The sequence below is a fragment of the Marmota flaviventris genome, chromosome 18 (assembly GCF_047511675.1).
Source record: "Marmota flaviventris isolate mMarFla1 chromosome 18, mMarFla1.hap1, whole genome shotgun sequence".
Classification (NCBI taxonomy): Eukaryota; Metazoa; Chordata; class Mammalia; order Rodentia; family Sciuridae; genus Marmota; species Marmota flaviventris.
Window position 1 is genome coordinate 190868 of NC_092515.1, and position 27605 is coordinate 218472.

The 27605-nt window shown below is 50.2% G+C and overlaps 1 protein-coding gene and 1 long non-coding RNA gene across 2 annotated transcripts; one reads left to right on the forward strand and one right to left on the reverse strand.

The window, feature by feature from the left end:
• Positions 1-3720: 3720 nt before the first annotated feature.
• Znf584 (zinc finger protein 584) lies at positions 3721-8074 on the reverse strand. The gene is made up of 3 exons (XM_071604840.1): positions 7896-8074; positions 7305-7431; positions 3721-6197 (listed from the first exon to the last, which is right to left on the reverse strand). Exons 1-3 carry the CDS (start codon positions 8064-8066, stop codon positions 5197-5199), a joined length of 1299 nt encoding a protein of 432 aa, XP_071460941.1. The 5' UTR covers positions 8067-8074; the 3' UTR covers positions 3721-5196.
• Positions 8075-8103: 29 nt separating this feature from the next.
• On the forward strand, positions 8104-16693 carry LOC114079778 (uncharacterized). The gene is made up of 3 exons (XR_011705357.1): positions 8104-8511; positions 9201-9335; positions 16323-16693. It is a non-coding gene; the product is annotated as an uncharacterized lncRNA (long non-coding RNA).
• The last annotated feature ends 10912 nt before the right edge of the window (positions 16694-27605 follow it).

Here is a 27605-nt window from a genome sequence, read left to right on the forward strand (position 1 = left end):
ATCACTAGAGGATGCAACAGAAAGTGTATGGGAGCAAACATAAGCCAGACCCTGCCCACAGCGCCTGGCATTCTAGGCCACATATCATTACCGTTTGCTGTTGCAGAAGTCATCTATGTCGGTACCCATTCATCTATTCACTAACCTGGTGGCTCAAAACCACATGTCCTAACTCATAGTCTCTGTGGCTCAGAAACCTGGGTGCCCTTGTCGGAGTCCTCTTTCTTAGAGCCTCTTGGTAGGTTGACATCCAGATGTCGACTGGGGAAGGTCTGCTTCCAAGCTTCCACATGGTGTTAGCAGCATGTAGCTCTTTGTGGACTGTTGAATGCTGAGAGGGAACAGGTTTTTGGGTGACACTAACTTTGAGTCCCACTGACAGAAGAGTGGCTAGGAAGAGCTCTTAGTCCAGGGAAAGATTGGGGCTCGGTGGACTGCCTCATGTGGTCTGGATAGCCAGGGTCCCCGTGGGCCCACAGCTAGCCCTGAAGAATGGGGTAGTTTCTTTAAGAACCTCCACAGCAAGAGTGAACCCTTGCCCAGTAGATGTCCCACTTGACTAGCTGTGTCTCCAGGGACCTGCCCAGGACTCATGACTCATGGAATCTGGAACCCAGCCGGCAGGTGTCATTGACTCAGACCTACTGAGGTCATCGATAACTGATTGCCATAGAAACACGGGGTGTGAAGACTGGTGAACTAGGGGAACATGGCCATCCATTCTGAAGGCACATGAAGACATGTTCCAATAATGGCCAAGTGGGATAAGGGCGTGTAGAACTCAGGACCTACAGAGCTGGGGGTCACCCAGAACTGAAATCCAACTCACTGTTTTTTGGTTTCCTAAGTGGTTCACCTCACAGCTATTGCTGTACTCGTAGCAAACCCAAGACAGCAGGCAGAGCTTTTAGTCTGGAGAGTGGCTCATGTGAGTAGTGAGGTTTCTAGACTTAATTGCAAGGCATGACTTTAAGCATCACACATGTAGTTGTCACCCAGCAGGTCTGTTACCTTTTCTTTTATATATATATTTCACTTGTCGATAGACCTTTATTTTATTTATATGTGGTGCTGCGAATCAAACCCACTGCCTCACACATGCCAGGCAAGTGAGCTACCACTGAGCCACAGCTCCAGCCCCTGGTCTATGACTTTTTTATGTTTGTGTGTGTACTGGGGATTGAACTCAGGGGCCTTCAACCACTGATCCACACCCCCAGCTCTACTTTGTATTTTATTTAGAGACAGGTGAGTTGTTTAGCACCTCGATTTTGCTGAGGCTGGCTTTGAATTCACGAGCCTCCTGCCTGAGCTTTCCCAGAGGCTGGGATTACAGGTGTGAGCCGCTGCGCTTGGCTAGGTCTCTTACTTTTTAAGGAGTTGAGAGAAAGCACAGTGGAGTTAACATGGTTCTCCCTGATCTCCTGGTTTTGGAAGAGTCAAATATTTGAATTTTTATGTGACTTTTGTTTTATAAATGTGGGAAAATATTCCTGGAAAATTCCAATACAAATTTAATTCAACAAAATCTTTAAATTGGCTATACAGATGCATCTCGACCTAGGATGGGACTGTGTCCTGATAAACCCATTGAAAACATCGTATTTCCCATGTGCTTTTCCCGTGTGGGGCCAGCTGTCTCCAGTACACAGCAATAATGCACACAGTGTGAGATCAGTGAGAAGACTCAGGCTTGAGCTCAGAGACAGCATCTAGTACTTTTTTTCCATATGGTGCTCTTCTCTCTCCCTCTGAAGGGTTCAGCTGATGGTGGGGCTATGATATGGGCCCTGCACAGATCTTGCAGAATAACTAAACCTAGACAAATGTCCCTGAGGCCCACCTGTGTACCCGGCCCTTGCCTTTGACTGGAGTATACCTATTCATCTCAAGCTGATGTGCAATAGAGAGAATTAACACAGAGACCAGAGAACAGGAGAATTACAGAAGCTAGGATTCTGAAGAACATTAAAGGGAGATGGCAGAAAGCAATGAACACTGCTTCACATTGGTAGCTGGGAAGGCCTTTCCAAAGAGGGGAATTAGGAAATGACCTGAGCATTTGAGAGCAATGAGGTCAGGAGAAAAAGGCAGGGCTTCAGGTCAAGAACTGGGTCATAGTGGCCCTGCAAGCTGGGGTGAGGTGTTTGGTTTATTCTAAGCCCAATGGGAAGAGCTCATCGCACCACAGATTCAGGCTGGGAGAGCTAACACTGGGGACAGGCTGATGTCGCTGGGCAGGTGATGTGCTGTTGGTAGCTTCCTGGGATGGAGAAGGTCAATTCAGAATAGTAAGGTGTGAAGGACACATGGTTAGCCTTCATGCGAGGAGAGTGTGTTTCATCAGTGGGTGTGGAGTCCAAGTTGGACTCTTAAGAGGCTCTACTACGGGACATCCATGGCAGGAGGGTGTGACTCATGTGGTGACCACTGCAGGGAGGACCACCAGAGGCAAGACTTCCAGGACATCTGCATTCACTGTAAGCCCTGCATGCCTATAATTCCAGTTACCTGGGGGCTGAGGGACTGTCTTGTGCTGCCTGGGTCTCTGTAACAGAAGACCTACATCTGGGTACTTGTTTTTTTTGGTTGTTGTTGTTGTTTGGACAGGACTGGGGATCTGGGGATGGAACCCGGGGCTTAGGCATGCTAGGCAAGCACTCTGCCTCTGAGCTGCATTCTCAGCCCTTTTTGAGACAGGATCCCACTAAATTGCCCAGGTTGGCCTCGAACCTGTGTTCCTCCTGCCTCAGCCTTCTAAATGCTGTGCTCAGTACTTTATAAGAAGAGGTTAAGGGCTGGGGTTGTGGTTCAGAGGTAGAGTGCTCGCCTAGCATGCGTGAGGCACTGGATTCGATCCTTGGCACCACATAAAGTAAAATAAAGACATTGCTTTATTTAAAAAGAAGGAGAAGGAGAAGGAGAGAGGTTAATTTAGCTCCCAGTTTTGGGGGTGAAAGTCCAACCAGGCAGCCCTATCTGGCCCCTGGTGAGTGCCTCATGATGGATGGCAGAAGAAATCACATGGTAAGGCAGGAAGCCAGGGACCAGATGGGCCAGTCTCACTTTTTACAAGAACTCACTCTCTGCTCTGGTGCACAGCAGGCCTACATGCAGTTTGCTGTGTGGGGATGGTATGTGTAGCACGTGGTCCTGGGTGCTCCTGCTCTCCCAGACATACCTTCCTGTGAAGGACAGCTACCGACAACACACAAGTTTAGCTGAAGTGACATTTTATTTATCTTTTGGGGAAACAGTTTCCAATTTTTTTTAAATCACAAGACCCCACAATTTAGAAGATCTGACCCATATATTGATCCTACCATCTCTCTTCTTGGAGCTCTGGAGGGAAAGCCCGGCCACCATGGCTGAAAAACTGTGCAACGATGAAGGCCACAGTATCTGGAGACACGGGAGCACTAGCTGCAGCCCAGAAGCCACATCCCAAGATGACTGGATCTTCCTTCTCTCAGTCCCAGGACATCAGCTCAAGGAGGCTAAGAATCAAAAACCTGGAGATCACGTACTGCCAGCGTTCCTGGCCACAGAGAACAGCCTGCAATTCCTGATGAGTCTGGAATCCTCCCAGGAAACACAGTTGCTGGAATACTGTGTACGTCTCCCTACGAGTGCCTCAGGCCCTCCACTTTCCTAGACCCCGTTTATATTACTTCACTCAGTATTTCTGCACTCACTCACCTTACCCAACTGGTTTCATCTGGAACTTACCTACATATCCTAGATTTTAGAGATCTGAATTCTGAGCTGATTCTGCAAAGGCTTCCGAACACAGCTGGAAGATATGGACAAATCCCTGGGAACAAGAGACCTTTTGCTGTCCTTAGACACACCGAGGCCCTCATCCCACCACTGCCTTCTTCAGGCTGAGCTCTGGACCCACAAATAAGCCAGACAGACTACAAGTCTTTCCCTAAAGGAGTCAGGAACCAGTGCAAATGAGGCCAACCTCAACTACAGCTATTCTCTTGGTGCCATGAGGGCAAGACAAAAAGTAGGGAGCCCCACAAAAGCGACTTGCTTCATTCATAGCACCCTCTTTCCATACAAGGGATCAGAACCCCCAGTATGAAAGGTGTCAAACTCACTGCCCCATATTCCAGAGCAGCAGGAAGTAGCCTGTACCATGGTCTGGCAAGCCCCACACTGATAGTTTCAGTGGTTTCTGTGAGAATGGGAAATACCCCTGAGGAGGCCCAGCAGAGTCCAGCTCAGCTTCTCCTGGTCAGAGCTGGGTCATGGACTTGCCTAACCTGGCAAGAGGAGGAAAAGTGGCCTGCTATGGGCTCTGCCATTGGTAATTCTCTTCTATCAAGGGAGGGGTCCTGAGGTCCGCTTTCCTGCACAAACTAGGTGACACATGCACACTGTGGGGACCTGCCAGGTGGTGAAGGGGAGATGACTTCAGTCACAGAAACTGGCAATGATAACCATGTCAACAGCCCCAGGCAGGTCAGAGTGCAACGTAGCTCCCAAGAGTTCCACACACCTGGTACACATGGCCATCTCCCCAGGGAACTGGTGGGACATTCAGGGCTTGGCTTCCTTCAGTTAGCATCCTCATAAAGGTCCTCATTTTCATTTTTATTTTTTTTAGTACCAGGGATTGAATTTGGGGCACTTGACCACGAAGCTGTATCTCCAGTCCTACTTTGTATTTTACTTAGAAACAGGGTCTCCCTGAGTTGCTTAGTACCTCGTCATGCCGAGGCTGGCTTTGAACTCATCATCCTTCTGTCTCAGCTTCCTGAGCCGCTGGGATTACAGGCATGTGCCACTGCACCCGGCCCTTTTATATTTTTTTATTTGGAGACAGGGTCTCACTAAGTTGCTGAGGCTGACCTCAAATTTGCAATCCTCTGAGTTCACAGCCTCAGCAAAAAGTGAGGAACTAAGAAACTCAGTGAGATCCTGTCTCTAAATAAAGTACAAAATAGGGCTGGGGATGTGGCTCAGTGGCTGAGTGCCCCCGAGTTCAATCCCTGGCACTCCCCTCTCCAAAAAAAAAAAAAAAAAAAATGTTGCGATCTTCCTGCCTCCTCTTCTCTGGTTGCTGGGATTACAGGTGTGCACCACCACCACCAGCACAAAGGCCATCTTGATCTCCTTTCTCGAATGAGTCTTCTTGTGCTGAGCAAGGTGCCAGTCACTGAAGGCTTTCCCACATGCCCTGATCTCCTAAGGCCTTCCTCCAACATGAATTTTCTTATGCTGAAGGAGGGTAGAACTGTGTTTGAAAGCTTTCCCACATTCTGGGCATTCATGAGACCTGTCTTCAGTGTGGAATTGCTGGTGTCGGTTGCGGTAGGACCTGGTGGTAAAGGTTTTCCCACACAGGCTGCACTCATAGGGCCGCTCTCCAGTGTGAACTTTCCAGTGCTGATACAGGCCAGAACGGGTCACATAAGTCTTCCCACATTGCTCACATTCAAAAGGCCTTTCTCCAGTGTGAACTCTCTGGTGAAGAATGAAGCTACTGTTATATTTGAAGAACTTCCCACATTCCCTGCACTCATAGGGCCTTTCTCCATTGTGAACTTTCCGGTGTCGAATGAGGGTGGACAGAACGCTGAAGGCCTTCCCACATTTGCTGCACTCATAAGGCCTTTCTCCAGTGTGAATCCTCTGGTGCAGAGCAAGTGCATCTTTGCGGTTGAAGGTTTTACCACATTCACTGCATTTAAAAGGTTTTATGCCTGTGTGAACCTTCTGGTGCTTCCTCAGTTTAGAAGGGTAACTGAAGGCCTTCCCACACTCATCACACACATGGGATGTTTCTCCAGTGTGAATTCTTCCGTGATTAATATGAGTTGATTTCTCCTCAAAGGCAGTTCTGCCTGTTTGGTACCTGAAAGGTTTCTCTTCAGAATGAGTTATCAAGTGGTCGAGGAGAGCAAAGGCCTTCAGGAAGCTTCTCCCACAGCTGCTGCACTTGAAGGGTTTCTGAGCAGCATCGACTCTCTGCTGCTGTCCACAGCTGGAGCTGGATGGGAAGACTGCTCTGTGCCTAGTGCTCCTGCACAGCTTCCCAGGGGTGCCCTGGTGCTGGAGGAAGCCTGTGGTGACTGGGCCATCCTTCACAAACCTCTCAGACACAAAAGGCTTCTCTGACAGGTCGACTCTGCAACTCTTCACTTGCTTGGGAGGCGCATCCTCATCCTTCATTCTACACAGACAACCTGAAGTCAAGAAAAAGCCCGTTGCTGGAGTTGGGCTGGAAGGCAGGTACCTTCATCACCAGTGCACATCACACCTTCCCAGAAGGGACTCCAAAGAACTGCTATGAGTTGCTGGGAAAGGTCTAGAGGAAGAAAGGCTGGACAAGCAGAACTGGGCTCTACTGACCACAGAATCAGGAAGACCTGGATGGAGATGAGGACACAAAATGGGGTGCAACGCAGGGAAGAAACCTGTGGTCACCAAGACACTTGTATCCAAAGGTTGTCAGCAGGGCCTTGGATGCTGGTGACAGTGAGCACTGTGAAGAGGCAGGTGTTTGTGCCAGCAAAACTGACTACGAAACAGCAGCTGGTCTTCAAAAAACATTTAAGGATAGATACATATCTCACAGGCCACTAGGTGAGGTTATCTAAAGCCTGAGAGTCATGGTACGGAAGGCAAAACTGCACAGTGTCCCAAGGGAAAAGGAAGGAGGGAAGAAGGTACAGTCACTGACCTCAACACAAAATGCCAGTGTACACAGGTATCCAGCAGGCCATGAGGCTGTCAATGAAACCAAGGCATCCCCCTGCTCCACCAAGGAATAAATTAACAAAAGAAGTGAAGTTTTGTACACTGAAAACTTAAGGTGTTGAAAAAACACTAAAGAACTATATAAACGAGAAGACACCCCACATTCTCTGATCTACAAGACTTACGATGGCAGTATGCCCCAGAATGATTCAAGTTCATGCTCCGGCCTGGTCCAGGGAGGGCCCTATAAAATTTCTTGTGGAAAAAGAAAGCACACCTGGAGCCAGGAGGGACATGTCCTCAGCAGTAAAAGGGCCAGAGAGTCAGAGGTGTGGGGGATTCGGGGGTCAAACAGTGAAACAGTTGCCCCCCCAAATCCTGCGCCACGAGGCTCTGGAGCCACAGGTGTTTACAGGCTGCCAAGATGCTGCTCAGAAAGAGGCAGAGAAAGGGCACAAGCAGGCCTAGCTCTCTCAAAACCTAGAGCAGGGACCCTGGGGAGGAGCAGCCCTGTGGTCCAGCTTTAGCGTGGACAGAAGTCCAGGGGGAAAGGGCCGAGGTGTCAGTGTGCTGGGGGTGAAGGGGAGACTTACCCAGTGAGCTAACGAGCGCAAAGTTCTCCAGCATCACATCACGGTACAGGCCCCTCTGGGTGGCAGTAAGGAGACCCCACTCCTCCCAGGAGAAATGCACGGCCACATCCTCAAACATCACCGGGCCCTGCAATGGCGGATTCAGCTGAGACCTGAGGTCGACCAGTGGTGGGGGAGAGATGTCTTTTGCACTTTGCACACATCCAGGTCCTCGCCGGTGTCTCAAATCGCTCACGGGCATTATTTTTCCTGTGAGCTCAACCTTCCCCCAACACACAGACCCTCATACCTCTCCTCTTCCAGGACCCCCACCTCAGCAGGATCCGTCCGACCCACAGCGGCGACAGGCGGCGACCCGACAGGCGCCCGCCGCCACACGCACAGGCCCCGGCCCATCTCTCGCCGGCCGACGGCCCTCGGAGGCGCCACCTGCCCGCGCAGGTCCCCGACCCGGGTCCAGGGCGCGGACTCCACCGCCTGGCCTCCCCGCTGCCTCTGCCTGGCGGCCGCGGCCCCCCTCCTCCTCCCGCACCGGGCGCTCCCCTCGGCCCGTCGTCCTCGCTCACAGACGCTGCCGGTCCCGGCGCTCACCTGCGCTGGGCCGGCCATGGGAACCGGTGCGCCAAGTGGAAACCTCCCGTTACCTGCCCTCCAGAGCCGCTCTCCCGCGCCCGAGCACTCGCGAGTCTTCCCGCCGGGGCCGGGCGGCCACTCCCGGCGCTCGGTCCCGCTCGCCGCGGCCGCCCCCGGCCGGCCCCCCATGCCGGAAGTCCCGCCCCGCCGCGCGGCCCTGGCCTGGGCGCCGCCGTCTCCGCCGCAGCACCCCGCGCCCCGGGATCGGCGCCGGGGGTGGCCAAGGCGACAGAGGAGGGCGCGGACTACATTTCCCACAAGCCACCGCGCCGCGCGCCCGTCCGTCCGTCCGTCCGGGCCTCTCAGGCCAGCGGCTGCGCCCTGGACGGCGCTCCGGAGGCTCCCGAGCCTCGGAACCGGGAATCTCGGCCTTCGTGACTCGTGCGGTGAGCAGCCGGTCTTCAAAAACCATTGAAGGTCCCAGGTCCTGGAGGTCGCATTGCTGGGGTGTCGCCGGGTCGCCCCCTGGGCGTAGCGTCCGCTCTGAAAGTCTAGGCTTGGGGTCCCGGGCAGGAGAGGATCGGAGGAAGATCGGCCGTCGGTTCCCCGCAGCAAAAGCGACAGATGACCGCTGGTAGGCCACTGAGGGGTGCCAGGGAGTCCCCCCTGCGCTTGTCCTCAGCACAATAGGCTCCGAGCCTACCCCATTTCCAGACATGGTGTCATTTCAGAATCGGGGTCTGTCGAAGGAGGGGTGGCACGTGGTTGAGTGTCTTTGGAGACAGGGTCTTGGATATATCAAAGTCAGGAGGCTGTCCCTAATTGAGACCTACTCATGGTCGTGGCCCTGTGTCTCCTGGAAGGAGCAAGGCTCAGAGGAGCATCTGCCTGGGGCTGATGCTGAAGAACTGTGCACTCATGACTTCAGTGCTCACCGTTTTCCTCTGCTTTTCCGGTGTTGCCCTTGGAAGTTGCCACTGGTGCTGGGATGAAGGCACTGCCACCTCCTATTCCTAGCGGCTACATGAGCATCCTCACACATTCTACCCTGGGGTCCTGGGTGGTCAAGATCGGGGGTACAAGTCTAAATCTTCACAGCAGATGATGTCCAGCTCAGTCACTTTGTACAAAACGTCAGGCCCTGCCTGTACTAACATGGTCAATTTTGGGTCTACTGTACTCTTCCTGGGCGGTCTCCTGGACGTTCAGTTTGTGAAGTTCAGTGTTGTGCTCAATGTACAGCTTATTCTTACCCTCTGGTGTTTGTCCCAGGGTGTATTGGCCTCTGCTGGGCAGTATTCTTAAAAATCTGTCATCCCCAAGGTCTGGCTGCTTCAACATTCCACTACCAAAATCAGCTGTGGCAGACAGACCAAAAGGAGACCTGTCCCTGGTGACCATCCCTCAAGGTGGGTTGATCTCACATCTGCTTCCTGGTCCATGCTGTCTCAGATCTTGGTGAGTCCCTGACTCCTGATTTATTTTTCCATCCTCTTGATAGCTCTCTGAGTCTAGTCCCCTGGCTGTGCCCCTTCTCTCTTAGAGCTCAGCTGTGCAACATTCACCTTTCCTTAACTGTCCTGATCATCATACATCCTCTGATAATCCTTGCAGCCCTATTCCTCAGTGACACCTTATTGTCTCCAGTGGAGGTGGGCACAGGTGAAACTGCCCCAGTTCATGGTCAGTAGCCACATACTGACATAGGTGGGTTGTCCCACCTGGAGTGGACTTTCACCAGCTTATTCATACCCCACAGGATTGTCACCTTTAAGCTCCATGAGTTTACCCAACTGGAGTACAGTCAAAGGCACTGATTGATGATCTAGATAGAATTGAAACCAGGGATAGCACGAGAGGTTCAGCTGTGGAGATTGCAAGTGGTGGGGGGAGTCTCCCTGGGGTCTTCTTATACTGGTACCTGAGCTGTCCTTCTCGTGTCTGAATGCCAAGGTCACTAGCCTTGCCAACTTTCAATCTTCCTCCTGATCTGCTGGACAGTCTACCTTCATACCTGCTTACTGATTCCTGTAACTGTCCTCTGACTTGTTTTTGGTACTGGGTATTGAACCCAGGAGCACTTTACCACTGAGTCCTGTTTTTTTTTTATAGGGTCTTGCTAAGTTGCTGAGGCTGGCATTGACTTGTGATCCTGCCAGAACCTTCTGAATCACGGGAGTTACAGGTGTTTGTTTCCCACTGCGTTCGGCTCTCACTCCCTCTTACTGCCCAGTTCTGAGATGCTGGCTACTCCTTAACATGCTATGGACGGATAACATTTTTTTAAATATTTATTTTTTTTAGTTTTAGGTGGACATAACGTCTTTATTTTTTATTTTTATGTGTGTTGAGGATCGAACCCAGTGTCCCGTGCATGCCAGGCAAGCGCGCTACCGCTTGAGCCACATCCCCAGCCCATTGATACCTTTTTAGTCACTGAAAACTGGTAGTTCTGTGAAGTGAGTCTGTCTGCCCCACCAAGGCGCGGCTCACATAGTCAGTGAGAGGCATCACAGAGTTGGTCCTGAGCCGTGTCAGACAGGTTCCCACTCTTAACCAGGTTCTCTCTTGAGCCTGCATTCACGGCTGTTTGTCCTGCGTCCTGGTTCCTCACTTTGGTTTCACTTTTCCCACTTCACATTTCAGGCTGAGTGCTTCCCTAGAGACCACAGAATCTTACTAAAGAGGGGACAAGGTGACCCCTTCCTCTAAGGTGCTCCACTGGGCACTGGCTGCTGGTGACAGCCAAGCATTGTGAAGATGCTTGTGTCACGGGGTGGGTGATGCTCTCCTGTGATCCCAGCAACTCTGGAGCCTGAGACAGAGGATCGTAAGCTCTAGGCCAACCTGGGCAACTTAGTGAGATCCTGCCTCAAAATAAAAAGGACTGGGGCTGTAGTTTGGTGATAAACACCCCTGGATTCAATCCCCAGTACAAAAAAAAAATCTCAGTTGAACAGGGGGCTGATTTACATCAATTGTGACAGCCTTGCTAAGTCTTAAGTTCCTTGTGTGAAAATTAAAACAATTGGTAAAAATGGTACACTGAAACTCAATGGGAATATCTGGTTGGACCCAGATGAAATGAGTTCCCAAGGCACTCTGAGTCTCTCTTGCCAGCAGTAGTTTGCTCTTCAGGGTCTGAGAAAACTATCCCTGCTCTGCTTGAAAACCCGCGAGAAACTCACCTGGGGCACATGCCCATTCTCAGCAAGAGCCACATGACCTCTACCTAAGGCTGCTAGACCCATAACTAGGTTACATCTCAGCTTCTCGGGGAGAGAAAATGACTTCACATGGAGAAATTTCAAGACTGCCATTAATGCATCAGTGGGAAACTGGAAAATGTGTGAGATGGATTCTCAGGTCAAGGAGGGTGGAATTTAACAACAGGGCTGACATTGTTGCGATTTACTACAATTTCCAATTTGATGTTCTTGCTCAGTTGCGGAAGGCTGAAGAACTGGACTCACTGGTGGCCTGAAGTCAGTGAGACAGAGACGCCAGATCTTCCCTGGTGTGAAGTGGAGGGGAGGCCAGAGGCTTAGAAGGACAGGCTTGCTGGACTGGATTCATCCTGTGAATTGTCTTGTGCTCCAGTCATTAGCTAAATACTAACATCTCTGCTGTAATCCCCAGAACCTGTGACTATGTTATTTTACATGGCAAAATTAATTTGCAGATGGGTTTAAGGTTGCTAATCAGCTGCCCTTAAAACGGGGATTGTATCCTGGATTATTCCTGTGGACCTTGGAAAGCAGAAGAGGAGCAGACTTGGTAGTATGTGCCTCTAGACCCAGCTGCTCAAGGATGTAGGCGACAGGATGGCTTCGCCCAGGAGTTCATACCTGGGCAACACTGTGAGACACCATCTCGAAAAAAGAACACAAGTGAAAAAGTGAGTGAGAGAGACAATAATTAAAGAAAAAAACAAAAACAAAACTGAGGAGCGATCGAAAGCATGAGAGGAAACCGAACAGCCATTACTGACTCAAGACGGAGGAAGGGGACCACAAGCCAGAGAATGCAGAGGCCTGTGGAAGGGGAGAACGGGGTGCACCGTGGGTGCCATGACGGACAGCCAAGGTCTATGGAATCGTCTCCTGCATGATGAGATAGTGCCGGAGATGACTGGACAGTTAGTCTGCAAGCAAAAGTCTCACTGACGTTACAGTTCTGGACCCCAAGAAGGAGGACACAGCCAGAACCAATCGTCTCAATGTGGACTTTCAATGGGTAGAACCCTGCAGGTGTACAACACGAATCTCAGAGAAATGGAAAATTAGGAAACAATTTTTACAAAGAACAGAAGGCAGCATTGCTGGAGCACATGAAAAGATGCTGGGCACAAAAGCAGAATCTTCAAGCCAAACAAATACAAAAAAACTGCCCAGAGCATGATGCTTTGGCAAAAATGATCCAGCACCATCCAGACAGGCACAAGACACTAAAGGAACTGGAGGCTCTGAGGAAAGAATCAGCACACCTTTCACAGACTCAAGAAAGCACTGAAGATAAGCTGGAATTGAGACAGAAACAGCCTCACGTTCTTCTCATACCACCGACACCATTCAGCAAACCCTGGAAAATGACAAAAAGCTCTAAGGCAGAAGCTCAGGAAACAAACATGGACAGGCTGATCCCCATTCCCAAGGGTACTGACAGAGCTGGGTGATCTTAAGTGTGTCTAGAATATCCTAAGATATCTGAAGCTTGGTGGTGACATAATTTGCTCTTACATATTAATGATAATTAATATTAAAAATAAATGAGAACACATTTATTTTAAGATAAAGGAAAATAGCTTCAGTGTATATTTGTTTTATTGAAATGAATTTTTCATTTTTAAAAGATAGGCAGCAACACCCACAATCATTTAATAAAGGTCTTCAAACTAGATGTTTTTGCTCATTATTATTCCAGATAGTTTGTTTTTTGGTACTGGGATCTGACCCAGGGGCACTCAACCACGGAGCCACATCCCAGCACTTTTTGTGTTTTATTTAGAGACAGGGTCTTGATGAGTTGCCTAGGGCCTCACTCAAGTTGCTGAAGCTGGCTTTGAACTTGCAATCCTCTTGCCTCAGCCTCCTGATCTGCTGGGATTACATGCGCCACTTGGGTAGTTTTTAACTGGTAACATTGATTCCTTATAAAATAAGTTGAAGATGTGAGAAGGTGGCATTTCTAGGATGTATGTAAGAAGATGAGTCAACTTCTAGAAATCACCACTTTGGAATATGAAGTCCATAAATAGGCTTCAGAGGGCCGCGAACCTGTGAAATTCTGTGCAAAACGTGTGTGGTGTGCGTTTGTTGCGGGAGAGATTCTTTGATGCTGAGAACCACTGACTGGTATGACCAAGAGCAGCAAAGCAGATCCATCCATGTTCACCACTTCCTCTGTCTCTCTTTAGTACTTGAGGAGTGTGGTTGTTAAATGTTTTCTTATGTGCTTTGTCTCAACTGTTTTAGTCTTTAGGACTATTTTAATCAAAAAATATTTGAGGTGAAAAAAAATGGTGAGAATGACCCTCGGGCTGGTGTCCAGCAAGGACATCAAGACCTTTGTTGACAACCACCGGAAGCTGAACTCTGAATCCCAAAGAGCAAGATGTCTTTCAGAGCCTCAGAAGGGAGTGCAGCCCTGCTGACACCTCAGTTTAAGTCCAGTGAGCCCCGTGTCGGACTTCTGACCTCAGAAATAGAACTCTAAGGCACGACATCTGTTTTGTCTTAAGCTGTGAGATTTGTTGTGGCAGCAATAGGAAACACATCACCATTCCCAACCATGCTCTATAAGAGGAGGGAGGTCTCTTCCACTACTGTGATTGAGAAATGAAGAGAACTTCGGCCATGAAGATCTCTGCAGGCCAGTTATAACCAGAGATGCTGCCACTGGTGTGGGTTCTTAACTATCCAATACAGGTGGGCGTGTCTGCCAGTGGAAGGCCTGGACTGATTGATTACAGTTCTCAAAAATAAATGAGAACCACAATAATGGGAAGTTATTCTCCACGTATGTATAATATGTTAAAATACAATCTATTGTCATGCATAACTAAAAAGAACATATTTTAAAAAGTGAAAAAAAAAAATAGTGGGGCTGGGGCTGTACCTCTGTAGCAGACTGCTTGCCTAGCACACACAAGGCACTGGGTTCAATCCTTAGTACCACATAAAAATAAAAATAAACAAAGGCATTCTGTCCCTCTACAACTCCAAAAAATTTTTTTAAATAGTGTATTATTATCCCATGTGCGTATATGACTACATGACTGGTGTCATTCTACATCATGTACAACCGGAAAAATGGTAAGTTATACTCCATCTATGTAAGATGTGTCAAAGTGCATTCTACTGCTATGTATAACTAACTAGAACAAACAAAAAAGTGTTCATTTGGAAAGGTAAGGCCAAAGTCAGTGGTAAAATAAATAAATGAGCAGTATGTGGACTATTAAGATAAGCTCTAGTTCTAGTGCCAAAGACATGACGTCATTTGCCAGGAGAGAGTCACAGCCCCTCAGTTTACAGACAGGTCAGCTCACAGCCTTGCAGACACTTTGCCTGAAGACGAGACCAGGTTTTCCTGAGAAAGGACCTGGCATCACTGTCAAAAGCAGGCACCACTGGACTGGGTGCAGCTCAGGGCAGATTGCCTGCCCTCCTGTGCCAGGCCCGAGTTCCATCCCCAGCGCACACACACAATCTCAGTCTTCTTCCACGCCTTCCCAGAGGGACTTGCAGCTAGTTATTAGGGTGACTACACTGGGGAAAAGGATATGCCCAGCCCTTCTGGGGTTTCCTGAACACTGTGTGTAAATTGACAGTTCTTCAAACCCCAAACACCATGATTGTCCTTTAGTTAAAGTGGAGCCCCATAATGGTCCATTGATAGATGGTCTTAACTCAGGTACAACTCTCTCTCTCTCTGTGTGTGTGTGTGTGGGGGGCACTGGGGATCTAACACAGATGAACTCTACCACTGTGCTACATCCTCAGCTCTTTTTATCTTGAAATAGGGCCTAAGTTGCTGAGGCTGGCCTCAAACTTGCAATCCTCCTGCCTCAGCCTCCTGAGTCACTGGATTACACTTGCATCACGGCACCCAGCTTCAAGTACCTCTCTGGATGAACTCCTTGGGTTCACTGGCCCACACTGGTTACTTCCCTAGCCACTGAGTACCTAATTGGTATAGGCATACCAATACCTGGCACAACCCACATCACCACGCTGACCCCCAAAGTGAGTCATTTTGCGAGAAGGCTAAATGGAAGCCTCTGTGTATCTAAGCCCTGCCTAGATAGCAAACTGGAAAGAGCAGCACATCCCTGGAAGAAATGCAGATTAGATCCACAGTCAGACTTTAAACAGCAGAGGTGGCTGTGCACATCCCATTGTGCAGCAGTTATCATTTCTAAGAAGTATTTTGTCATGAACCTTTATTTATTTATATATGGTGCTGAGAATTAAAGCCAGTGCCTCACACATTCTAATCAAGTGCTCTACCACTTAGCCACAATCCCAGCCCAGAAGTTAGCATATCTTGATGAATGTGAACCACAGTAATTTTTTGTGTGTGTGTGTGGTGGTGCTGGGGATTGAACCCAGGGCCTTATGCATGTGAGACAAGCACTCTACCACTCTACTGAGCTATACCCCCAGCCCAACCACAGTAAATTTAATCCAGTGGTGACACCAATTATCCCTGCTGTTCCAGAGGTAGTGCCCTTACTGCAACATGCAACAAGCCCCCAGCGCTGGGCATGCAGCCACTGAAAAGTGGGTGTCTTTTTCTTCACATAGTTTGAAAGGACCACCAGAAACCATTTGCTTTTGCCTGGCCAGACCAACGGTGCACCTTCACACTGGTGCCTCAGGACCTCTCAGTCTGCTCTCTGCCATCATACAGCCCACAGAGCTCTTGATCATCTGGACACTCCAAAGGTGCCACATCAATCACTTTGTTGATGACGTTATACTATGTGCATCTGATAAGAAGTAGCAAGTACTTTAGATACTTAATAAGACACAGGCAAACAGAGTAGGAGAGAAAACCTATCCAAATTCAGGGGCTGCTACCTCTGTGAAGCCCTGCTGAAGTCTGACTGTGGATCTAATCTGCATTTCTTCCAGGGATGTGCTGCTCTTTCCAGTTTGCTATCTAGGCAGGAAATGGATACACAGAGGCTTCCATTTAGCCTTCTCGCAAAGTGACTCACTTTGGGGGTCAGCGTGGTGATGTGGGTTGTGCCAGGTATTGGTATGCCTATACCAATTGGCTGGGGAAGTAACCAGGGTGGGCCAGTGAACCCAAGGAGTTCATCCAGAGAGGTACTGGAAGCTGGGTGCCGTGGTGTCTGATTCTATCTACCACAACAGACCAGAGGCAAAGCACTTGTAAGCCTGTCATGTTTGACTCTACTTCTTTGACTATCCACAGAGTGGTCAAGCTTCCTGTTTGGGATGGGAACCAGAAAGAAAGAAGGCTCTGAAACAGCTTCAGGCTGCAGGGCAGCCTACTCTACTACCCAGCTTGTGATTCAGCAGATTCAACATTTGAAATGTTTGCGGCAAATGAGAATACTGTATGGATTGCAGAAGCCCAGGCCGCTGAGGCAGGAGGATTGCAGGTTCAAAGCCAGCCTCAGCAAATTTAGCCCTACCTAACTGGGTGAGATCCTGTCTCTTAAAAAAAAAAAAATAGAAAAAAATAGAAAAAAAGGGCTGGGGATGTGATTCAGTGGTAAAGCACCTCTGGGTTCAATCCCCCGTACAAAAATAAATAAATAAATATATAAACAAACAAACAAACCAGTATGGAGCCTCCAGCAAGTAGCAAAGCACAACAGGATTTAGGAGCAAGTCTGTACCTTCTCTACCTTGGAGAGACTTTCTAGCTTGCTACCGCACCTTTAGTAGCAAACGAATGCCTATGAGCCATCAGGCAACCACGTGGCCTTAATGCCATCATGAGCTGGGTATTGTCGGGCCCTTGTAGCCCTGAGTCAGCTGGGCACATGCAACAATCTGCTGTTTTGTGAAAATGGTCTGTTAGAGATCAAGCCTCAAGACTTGTGGAGGGCTCAGTGGCAGAGCATTTGTCCAGCATGGGCAGCTCCCTGGGTTCAAATCCTGTACTGAGAAGAACAAAAAAAGACTTGACTGAGGAAGAAGAGAGGGTACATTTATAGCAGAAAGGGGCCATATCACTAACCAAGCCAGGGACAGATCAATGGGATCCGCTGGGCACACTGAAAGCCCAGCCCCCAAACCTTACCCCATAAAACCTGAGGTGACAGCTGCTGAGGCTGCTTTCAGGGGCACTCAAGGGGAGCCAAGGACTGCGTGTGCACAGCCCCAGCACCCACAGCACCAGCCAAGGGAGCAGCGAGTGGTCCGGTGTCGGGCTGCACTGGCCTTCCCAAGTTCCCAGGGGTGAGGCAGCGTGCTGAGGAGGGCAGGAGGGACGGACTCAGTGAGCTTAAGAGCTCAAGGCTCTCCAGCATCACCCTGTGGCACAGGCCTCTGAGCACACTGTGAAGCCTCTCCTCCTCCTGGGAAAAATGCGTGGCCACATCCTCAAGTGTCACCAAACCCTGCAATGGATGGGTTCAGCCGATCCTGGGGGCAGGAGTATGGACAGATAGACCCTGCCAGGCCCTTGACTGGGAAGGGTCCTGCCACACTTCCACTGCATCAAACTTCCCCAGAGGCCCGCAGCACAGTGCGCATATCCTGATTCCACCTTCCTTCAGACCTGTTTCAGTCACCTTTTCACTGCTGTGACCAGAAGACCTGACAAGAAGAAGTAGAGAAGGAAGTTATTTGGGGGGGTTTTCCTTCATAGATGGCTACTCCATTGCTTTGGGCTTGAAGTGAGGAAGGACATCATGGCAGAGGGGTGGCAGAGGAAAGCAGCTCAGGGTAGCCCGGAAACAGAAAGCTCCATTCCACAAAGACACAATATAGGCCCCAAAGGCCGCTCCCAGTGACCCACCTCCTCTAGCCACACCCTACAGTTACCCCTCAAGTGGATTAATGCACCAATTAGGTCAAGGCTTTCATAACCCAATCACTTCACTTCTGAACACTTCTGAACACAGCTGAGCTTTGGGGGCCCCTCATATCTAAACCATAACAGCCTCTACCTCCGAGGGTCTGGTTGCTTCTTACTTTACTATTAGACACTGTGTCCAGTCTGCAGCAACAATAGGCAGGTGACCAGCCTCCCAGCAGCTGGGGAGGCTGAAGCAGGAGGATGGCAAGTTCAAAGCCAGCTTGCAGAACTTAGTGAGACCCTGTCTCAAAGTAAAATATAAAAAGGGGGGGCTGGGGTTGTAGCTCAGTGGTAGAGTGCTTGCCTAGCATGTGCAAGGCGCTGGGTTCAATCCTCAGCACCACATAAAAATAATTAAATATAAATAAAAGTATTGTGTCCAACTATATATATATATATTTAAAAATAAAAATATATAAAATAAAAAGGGACGCAGTTGTAGTCAGAGGCTGGCCTAGCCTGCAGGAGGCTCTGTGTTCAGTCCCCAATAGGAAGGAAGGAAGAGGCAGGAAAAGAATAAAGGAGAAAAAAGGAAAGCCCGAGGCTCCAGGGACAGCAGACACACAAGCCCACAGAAGGAGAGTCAACCCAGACCCAGGCCCTGCCGACACTCTTACCTACCTCATCGCCATGCCACGGGCTCCATCCCCAGTCACTCGCCCTTCAGGAGAGTTGGCTCCCACCCCTGCCCTGCATTCCTCTCCTGATACAGGCGCCCTCCACAGAAGGCACTGTGACACCAGCACCTTCCTGGTTTAAGAACTAGACAGCTGTTCTCACCGTCCAGACCCTTGGGGCACTTATTGCCCCCCACCAAATCCAACACCTAGGTGCATTCTGGTCCACACAGCAGTTCTGACTACTCAGAAGTCTCCACCCAGGAGAGCTGAGAGCTTCTGCCCACGCACAGCCGCCACTCAGCAGCCTCTGGGACATCTCGCAATACTGGGCACAAACCCAAGCCTGGACCTTCCTCCTGAAACACAGACTGGGCTCTCAGTGTCAGTGGTTACCCCACCCTTTCCAGAAACAGTGTCAGAGAGCACGTACCAAATGCAGGACACAACGCCCCACAATGTCTGGCCCTGCAGGGAGCAGGCTTGCAGCACCACGCGAACTACATTACCCAGAAATCCGGGTCCCATGACACCCTGATGCTTGACAATGCAGAAGGCCCAGTCTCAGACAAGCTAGTCCTTAGAGGCAAAACAGATGAATGCTTACCCGGTTGAGGGCAGGCAGGAATGGGATTTGACTGCTAAGGAGTATTAAGTTTCTTTTTAAAAAAATGTTGTTTGATACTTTAAACCACAGCTCTGCTGTCCATGAATTGCATGGATGGGCAAATTTAAAAAAAAAAAAAAAAAGCTTCAATAAAGCTATATTTAAAAAATAAAAAAGTAGGCGCCCAGAGCGATGGTGCATGCCTTTAATAATCCCACCCTCCCAGGAGGCTTAGGCAGGAGGATCCCAAATTTCAGGACAGCTTGGGCAATTCAGCAAGAACCTGTCTCAAAATAAATTTTCAAAATGGTTTGGGGTGTAGTTCAGTGGTAGCCCATGGGTTGAACCAGAGTGATTAAAAAATATGGCAGACGGGGCTGGGGATGTGGCTCAAGCGGTAGCGCGCTCGCCTGGCATGCGTGCGGCCCCGGTTCGATCCTCAGCACCACATACAAACAAAGATGTTGTGTCCACTGATAACTAATAAATAAATAAATATTAAAAAAAAAAAAATATGGCAGGGGCTGGGGTTGTGGTTCAGTGGTAATGCACTTGCCTGGCATGTGTGAGTTAGATTCTCAGCACCACATATAAATGAATAAAATAAATCAACTGTAATGCCAGATTCGTGGGACCCCAATAGACCTCCAGGAGCCGAATCCAATGCAATCACACAAGAGTCTTTATTGCAAGCTCAAGCCTGGACTCACAACAACGGTTCCCAACACAGTGATCCCAGTCCTTTGTCCAGGGAGATTTTATAGGTTTTGTGGGGATACTCTATGCGTCACAACATCACACAGCAAATCATTCCATACCATGGGAAAATCAAACAACAACTCTTAACATTGATTAGCACATTCACTGGCGGGAACAAGATGGGTAAAGGTGATTGGTTAGTACAAGAGGGGGGTTCCTTTGAACTGATTGGTTTAAGCCTCGAGGGGTGTACTTGCTAAATGACATGGTTTCCCAACATGTTACCAATCACTGTAAACTACTGGGGGGTCACCTGGCATCCCAGGTATTTTCCCTGTCTCATGCTGATTGGTGGTTGCTAGGGGGTTGCTATGGGTCCTCACCTAGCCTGACCCAGTCAGGGACACCTGGCGCCACAGATCTTATTATTTACAAACAACTCAGCAGGGAGCCTAGAAAGGCTCTGTGGGTCTTTCCAAGGACAAGGGTCACGCCCCCTTCCTTAGGACAGGCCTTGAGGTAGAAGCTGCTGTTATTTATTTACTTTCTCTTACAAATTTTTTTAGACTTTATTATTTATTTATTTATTATTTGTATATGGTGCTGAGGATGGAACCCAGGGCCTTGCGCTCTACTGCTGAACCACAACCCCAGCCCCTGTTTATTTATTTTCAAAAATGGAGTCACATCAGTTTCTTACAACAACTAGAAAATACCTATTAAAAAATTTTAAAAAATAAAAAATATGGCAAAGGGGCCTGGGAATGTGGCTCAGTGGTAAAGTGCTTGCCTGGCATGCATTAGGCCCTGGGTTCAAATCCCCAAGCACCAAATAAATAAATAAGTAAATGACAAAGAACCAGAGAGATTCATTGTTAGAATCTGAGCAGCCAGGCAGGATGCTCAGATGCCTGAAGCAGGAGGATCCCAGGTTCGAAGCCCAGCCACAGCAACTTACAGCAAAGCTCTAAGCAACTTAGACTGTCTCAATATAAAAAAGGACTGGGTAGTGGCTCAGTGGTTAAGCACCCCTGGGTTCAATCCCTGCTACCAACAAAAAAAAAAAAAAAAAGGAAGTATTCATCCCCAGGGAGCAGGGGATGCAGGTGACTGTCACTCCCTAGGATGGGGAAGCCAAACCCTGCTCCTTCCCATTGACGCCAGAATTAGACAGGCAGTCTGTGTAGATAGGTAAATAGAGTCAGGTCCAGGTCCGGTCAAGGAGGCCAATTTTGAGTGAGTCTGGGAAGTTGGAGACTGTCCCCTGAGGGATCTTATGAAGAACCTGCCCCTGCTCCAATCTGTTGCCAAGGGAACCCATCCCAGGAATGTCCCCTCCCTACTCCCACCTGTTCCCACCGGTTGGGCCTCCCACGGAGCATTCCTGGGCCTAGTCACCTCTGCAGGAAGGAGAAAGACAAGGGGGGAAGGAGGAGGACAGAGGAACCCTAGGACGTACAACTAGGGCAGAACACCTTGCCTCTGGGGACGGACACCAGCTAGGCCCCCTCCTCCCTCGCAGAAGTCTGTTACCCCTTTTAAAGAAGCCCTGCTTCCCGGCTTGCCTCGGCGGCTTCTCCAGGTTCAGCCCTCAACGTGTGGGGAAGCAGGGCTCTCCCTTTGTCGCAGTCCTCTCTTCTCTGTGACCTCATCCCTGGGTACAAACTGGCCGCCGCATTCAGGTGTACTCACAGCTCTCGGGACTGCAAGGCGCCTGAGGAAGGGCCCCTAACCACGGCCTGTGCCTGACTCCAGGGCCTGGCGCCGCCACAACGCCGCGCGCCCCCTCAGCTAGAGCCCTCGGTGTCAGGATCCCTCCTCGGGGCTCACTCGTCCCGCTGCGGCCCGGCAGCCGCCCGTCACGCCCTTCGTCCCTCCCCTACTCGCTGCGGCCGTCGGGTTTCCACCTCCTCCACGCCCGACCCGACCCCTGGCGCTCGGGGCGGCGCGCGTCCTCAGAGCCACGCCGGCCGCAGGCTCCTGGTGGTCAGCCTCTCTACCGTCCCGCCCCGGCCTGGCCCGCGGTCTGAGGGCGACGCGCAGACCTCGCGGCACGGCGAAGGCGGGGCCTCACCGCCCGGCCTCTCGCCTCTGATTGGCCGTTCAGATCCGACGCGCTCGCCGTTCCTTCCACCAGGCTGGGGGGGCTCCTGGCGCGCGCGGGGAGGGCGGGGCCTCACCGCCCGGCCTCTCGCCTCTGATTGGCCGTTCAGATCCGACGCGCTCGCCGTTCCTTCCACCAGGCTGGGGGGGCTCCTGGCGCGCGCGGGGAGGGCGGGGCCGGTGGCGAGAGCGATCAAAGTCCCGACTCTCCTGCCCGGAGGGGGTCTCCTGCCCACCCCTCGGCTTTCCCGGGTGACCCGGGAGGGGCGAGGGAGGAGGTGAGATGGTGGCTTAGTGTGTAGGCGAAGAGGGCGTCGGAGGAGAACTGAGGAGGGAGGGAAAACAGGCTGCCGGCGGCGGTGAGCTGAGCAGGGACTTTGAAGAAAGCTCCCGCAGCCCACCCTGCCCTGCTGGGCAGCCTGTTTCACCACCTTTCAGTCTGGACATTGCACCCCCCCAGTGTCCAGCGACGGCCCCTTTTGGCCCCTGGTTCCTCGGAGGCCAAGAGAATGCCCACGGGCTTGTCGGGTCTGGGCAGGAGCCTCTGGGACCCTGGCAGGATTCCGTATGAGTCAGGGCCCTCTAGAGGAACAGAACCAAGAGGAGGTATGATTATGAAAAGGGGGTTATTAGCTTGGCTTGTACGACCAGAAGCTGGATAGTCCGCAGTGGCCATTGCAGGCTGGAGAGCTGGAAGAACCAGCAGCAGCATGGTCCAAGATGCTGAAGCCTCAGAACAAGAGAGATCAGTGGTGCTGCCCCAATCCAAGACTGAAGGCTTCTGAAAACTCCCTGGAGAATCACTGGCAGAGTCCACTTGGGAAGAGTGGAGGAGCAAGAGTCTGACGTCCTCCGACCATCCCAGCAGCCATCAAGAATGCAGTCAAGAAGAATCTAGCTTGCATCTGCCGCCACTTCCTGGTTCTTCAGCTTTAATTCCATCTAAGCCTCCCATCTATTGGACTGGGCTGCCCACGTATAGGGAGCGCCTCCACTTTGGTTAGCTATCCCACATGCCAGTCATTCCTGGACATATCCTCACGGACACACCCAGAAGCCTCTTTTTTTAAATATTATTTTTTAGTTTTAGGTGGACACAATATCTTTATTTTACATTTATGTGGTGCTGAGGATCGAACCCAGTGCCTCATGCATGGTAGGCGAGCACGCTACTACGGAGCCACAACCCCAGCCCCCAGAAGCCTGTTAATCTTCAGCATTTTTAATCCAATCAGGTTGACGATTTAAATTAACCATTATAGATCACAAACAGTGGAGCCCCTGACATCCCTCCTGGCTTGTGGGGAAGAGAGCTGGGAGACAGGACTAGGGAAGGTTTGGGAAAATGAGCTTGGCAGAGGAGGCAGTGTGGTGGCCAGAAGAAGGGGTCAGTCTGCTCAGCCCTTCATCTGCAGCGTGAGGTCAGTCCTTGTTCCTGAGTCCCCTAACCCTGGCATGTAAAAGTCACTCAACAAATACTTGTGGATAAACAAATTTCCTCAAATTGAGGGTTTATTGTCGCCCATATTAGAGAAGAGAGAACCAAGGCCTGGCCCACACAGGCCTCTTGGGCACCTGTGCCAGAGTCTGAAGCTGTCTCCACTTTCTGGGCATCAAGGCACAACAAAACTGGGGCTAAGTGACAAGGCCATGGACCAGTGGTGGTGTCCAGTGGGCATGGGGTGGGCAAAGGGAGGGTGCAACTCCCGAGCCCAAGATGAGAGGGACATGGGCTGGGGTGAAAAAGTACCCCGTGGTCCTGTGCTGGGTGGTTTAGGGCAGCCCCTTTGTGGGCAGTGGGCAAGGAGGAACCAAAGTAGTAATCTACAGATGGATGTCAGCAACACCTGGGCTCTGTCATCAGCCTCCTTTTAGGGAAGGAGCGGATAAGGCCCAGGCTCCCAGACTGGAATGGTGCAGAAGCCACAGTAGTTCTTCCAAGGCAGCTAGTTAGGACAGGGAGGGGACAGCCCTGCCCACACCCCTGGCCTCCACCTGTCCTCCCCAGATTCGTTTACCTTTCTGCAGGATATGCACCTACCTCAATGCCAGCTCTTGAATGCACTTAAGGATACAGCCCTGAGGTTCCCTCCTCCAGGATCCTGCAGGGTCCTCCTCAGACGGCAAACTCTCTGGCTTCTCTTCACTGCCAGCCAAGGATCCCTTTCTGGCCAGGTCTGCCCACCCTCACTCCCCCAGGTTGGGGTGGAGAAGAGTCAGTGAGGAGGCAGATCTCAGAATCCCAAAGATGTCCAGGTGGTGATCCCTAGAACCTGTGAGTCTGCTAACTTACCTAGAAAAATGGACCTTGTAGATTGATTAGATTAAGAGTCTGGGGATGGGAGTTATCTTGGATGATCTGTACAGACCCAGGGTACTCTCACAGTCTTTTTAAGTGAAAGAGAAGGGTCAGAGAGGTTTGTAGATATTATGCTGATGGCTTTGAAGAAACTATGCCAAGCCAAGGAAGACAGCTGTAGAAGCTGGGAAAACTAAGGACACAGATTTTTGCATAGCCTCCAAAAAGAACTAGAACTGTTTGAACCTGGATGTTAGTCCAGTGAAATGATCTTGGGCTTCTGGACTGCAGAACTGTAAGATAATAAATGTTTTATCCTAAGGCATTGAGTTGGGGATAGTTTGTTACAGTAGCCACAGAAAGGACCACCAGCCCTGCTCCTGCCCTCCTGCCGGGCTGGTTTCCTTCCTGAGGCAGGGGTGTGGCTTCCCAGTGACCCAGTGTGCTAACCCCAGCTCCCACGGATGATGTTCACAGTGGTGTGGGGCAAGAACTGGTCTGGGAAGACACACCCTGGACTCCCTGGTGTTCCTCCTCTGGCTTGCCACCTGAACTACTTCTGAAGACATGCCTGAGTCAGGGTGTTGGGGCCCTGGCAAGCCTTGGGTACCCGCAAGCATTCCCAGGCTGCATCTCAGTTATCTGTGATGCCACCAATTTCCAGTAACCAATCCCCCAGTAACCTCTTGGCACCCACTGCATTTCCAGTGCTGGCGACAGACATGTGAACATCACACAGGAGCTTCCCATCACACGTGAGCCTCCCCATCCCTTGGTGAACCCCAACACCAAGTGGGGTTTCAAGGCCTGTGGTCAGTCTGTGCAGAAGGTAGCTACCATCGGCCTCTCCTGTGACAAGAAGGCTTCTGGGAGCCCATGCCACCTTCCCTGAAGACTGCTGTGAACTAGAAGACTCCAACTTCCACTGGAGCTGGAGGAGAGGCTCCGCAGAGCTGATGGAGCCATGGAGAAGGAAACTGGCCCCTGCCATCAAACTAAAATGCTTCTTCACATCAAGGAAGCGGCCAAGAATGTGAGGAGAGCCTACTGAATGGGAGAAAATCTTGGCCAGATGCACCTCAGAGCATTAATCTCTAGGATATATAAAGAACTCAAAAAACTGAACGTCAAAAAACCAAATAACCCAATCAAAAATGAACAAAGGAACCAAACACTTCACAAAAGAAGAAATATGAATGGTCAATAAATATATGAAAAAATGTTCAATATCTCTAGCAATTAGAGAAATGCAAATTAAAACTACAATGAGATTTCATCTCACTCCAGTCAGAATGGATATTATCAAGAATACAAATAACCATAAATATTGGTGAGGATGTGGGGAAAATGATCAATTTGTACATTGCTGTTGTAACTGCAAATTGGTGCAACCACTCTGGAAAGCAGTATGGAAATTCCTCAGAAAACTTGGAATGCAACCACCATTTGACCCAGCTATCCCACTCCCTGGTTTGTGAGCTTGGTAGGGGAGGCAATACTAAATATCAGCATACTACAGTAACAGCTAAATTAACAGTAGCTAAGTTATGAAACCAACATAGGTGCCCTTCAGATGAATGGGTCAAGAAAATGTAGTACATATACACAATGGAATATTAGCCACAAAGAAGAATGAGATTATGGCATTAGCTGGTAAATGGATGGAACTAGAGACTCTCCTGGTAAATGAAATAAGCCAATTCCCCCAAAACAAAGGCCAAATGGTTTCTATGATATGTGGCTGCTGAAATACAATAAGTGCCCTGGGGGTGGGAGGGTATTGTAATGGATTGGACAGGGCAGAGTGGTGGTGGGGGGAGAGAGTGAAGATGGGAATGGGAAAGATAGAAGAATGAATCATTCATAACTTCCTATGTTCACCATGAATACACAACCAGTGAAACTCTACATCATGTACTCCCACAAGTATGTATGATATGTCAAAATACATTCTACCGTCATATATAACTAAATATATAACAACAAAAAAATTGACCCTTGGAAATTAATCAGGGTGAAGGGACTCGGGCAGGAAAAGAGGCCAGACTCACTGAGGCTAGCCAGGGAAGTCCAGGACTCCTCTAGTCACATGCTTGTGTCTGACTTGGGCCACCTTGGCTTCCGTAAGCCATGATGACCACAGCTGCCCCACAGCATGTTGGGAGGTTTGCAGAGTCATGATCCAGAGGTGAAGGCAAGCTGGGACTTAGAAACAGGGTAGCAACCCGTCTTCATGAGATGGCCTCGCTGGGCCTCAGCAATTTAGCAAGGCCCAAAGCAACTAAGAGAGACGTGTCTCAAAAACTAAATAGTTCAGGGGGCTGGGGGTGTGGCTCAAGCAGAAGTGCGCTCCCCTGGCATGCGTGCAGTGGGGTTCATCCTCAGCACCACATACAAACAAAGATGTTGTGTCCCCCGAAAACTAAAAAATAAATATTAAAATTCTCTCTCTCTCTTAAAAAAAAAAAAAAAAGTAAATAGTTCAGGGACAGTGGAGCATACCAGTAATCCCAGTGGCTGGGGAGGCTGAGACAGGAGGAGCTCAAGTTCAAAGTCAGCCTCAGCAATTGCAGGTGCGAAGCAACTCAGTGAGACCCTGTCTCTAAATAAAATACAAAATAGGGCTGGGGATGTGGCTCAGTGGCCGAGTGCCCTTGAATTCAGTCCCCAATACACCCACCCCCCCCCCAAAAAAAAAAAAAAAAAAAAGTAAAAAGGACTGGGGATGTGGCTCAGCAGTTAAGGGCCTCTGGGTTCAATCTCTGGTACTAAAGAGAGAGACGAAGACAGAGACAGGGCCCTACCATCCCTGGTCAGGTCACCCCTGCCCCTCTGAGCCTGAGTTCCAGCCAGGGGCATGACCACAAGATATCAACAGCAACTTTTCTCTCCAAGACCCCTCGACCTACAGTGCACCCCAAGGAAGAGTGGATCAGAACCTTCAACCCTGGTGCCGGCTGGGGATTCTTCCGCGGCCCTCTTTCAAGTTCAGAGCCCCTGTATGGATGTCAGTGGGCTAGTGCCCAGCTGGACTCCACTAGACTCCCAACTGGATCTCAACAGGGGTGAGGTTCACCAGTGACCTCCAGGAAAACCCTTACAAACGTCAGGCCAGGGCACCCTCAGCTGGACAGCCATGGGAATCAGCCAGAGACATCTCCAGGTGGCCTCCCATGAGGGTCAGGTGTGTTCCCAGAGGATCCATGTGGACCCGCTGCGGTGGTTGCTGCTGTCCGTGGTGGTACTACCTAAGTGCCCTGCCCAGTCTGAAGAGATAGGTGCTGGGAATGCACACGCTAAGGGGGGATGCCCAGAGGATCCCAGGCGCAGCGCGGAGGCAC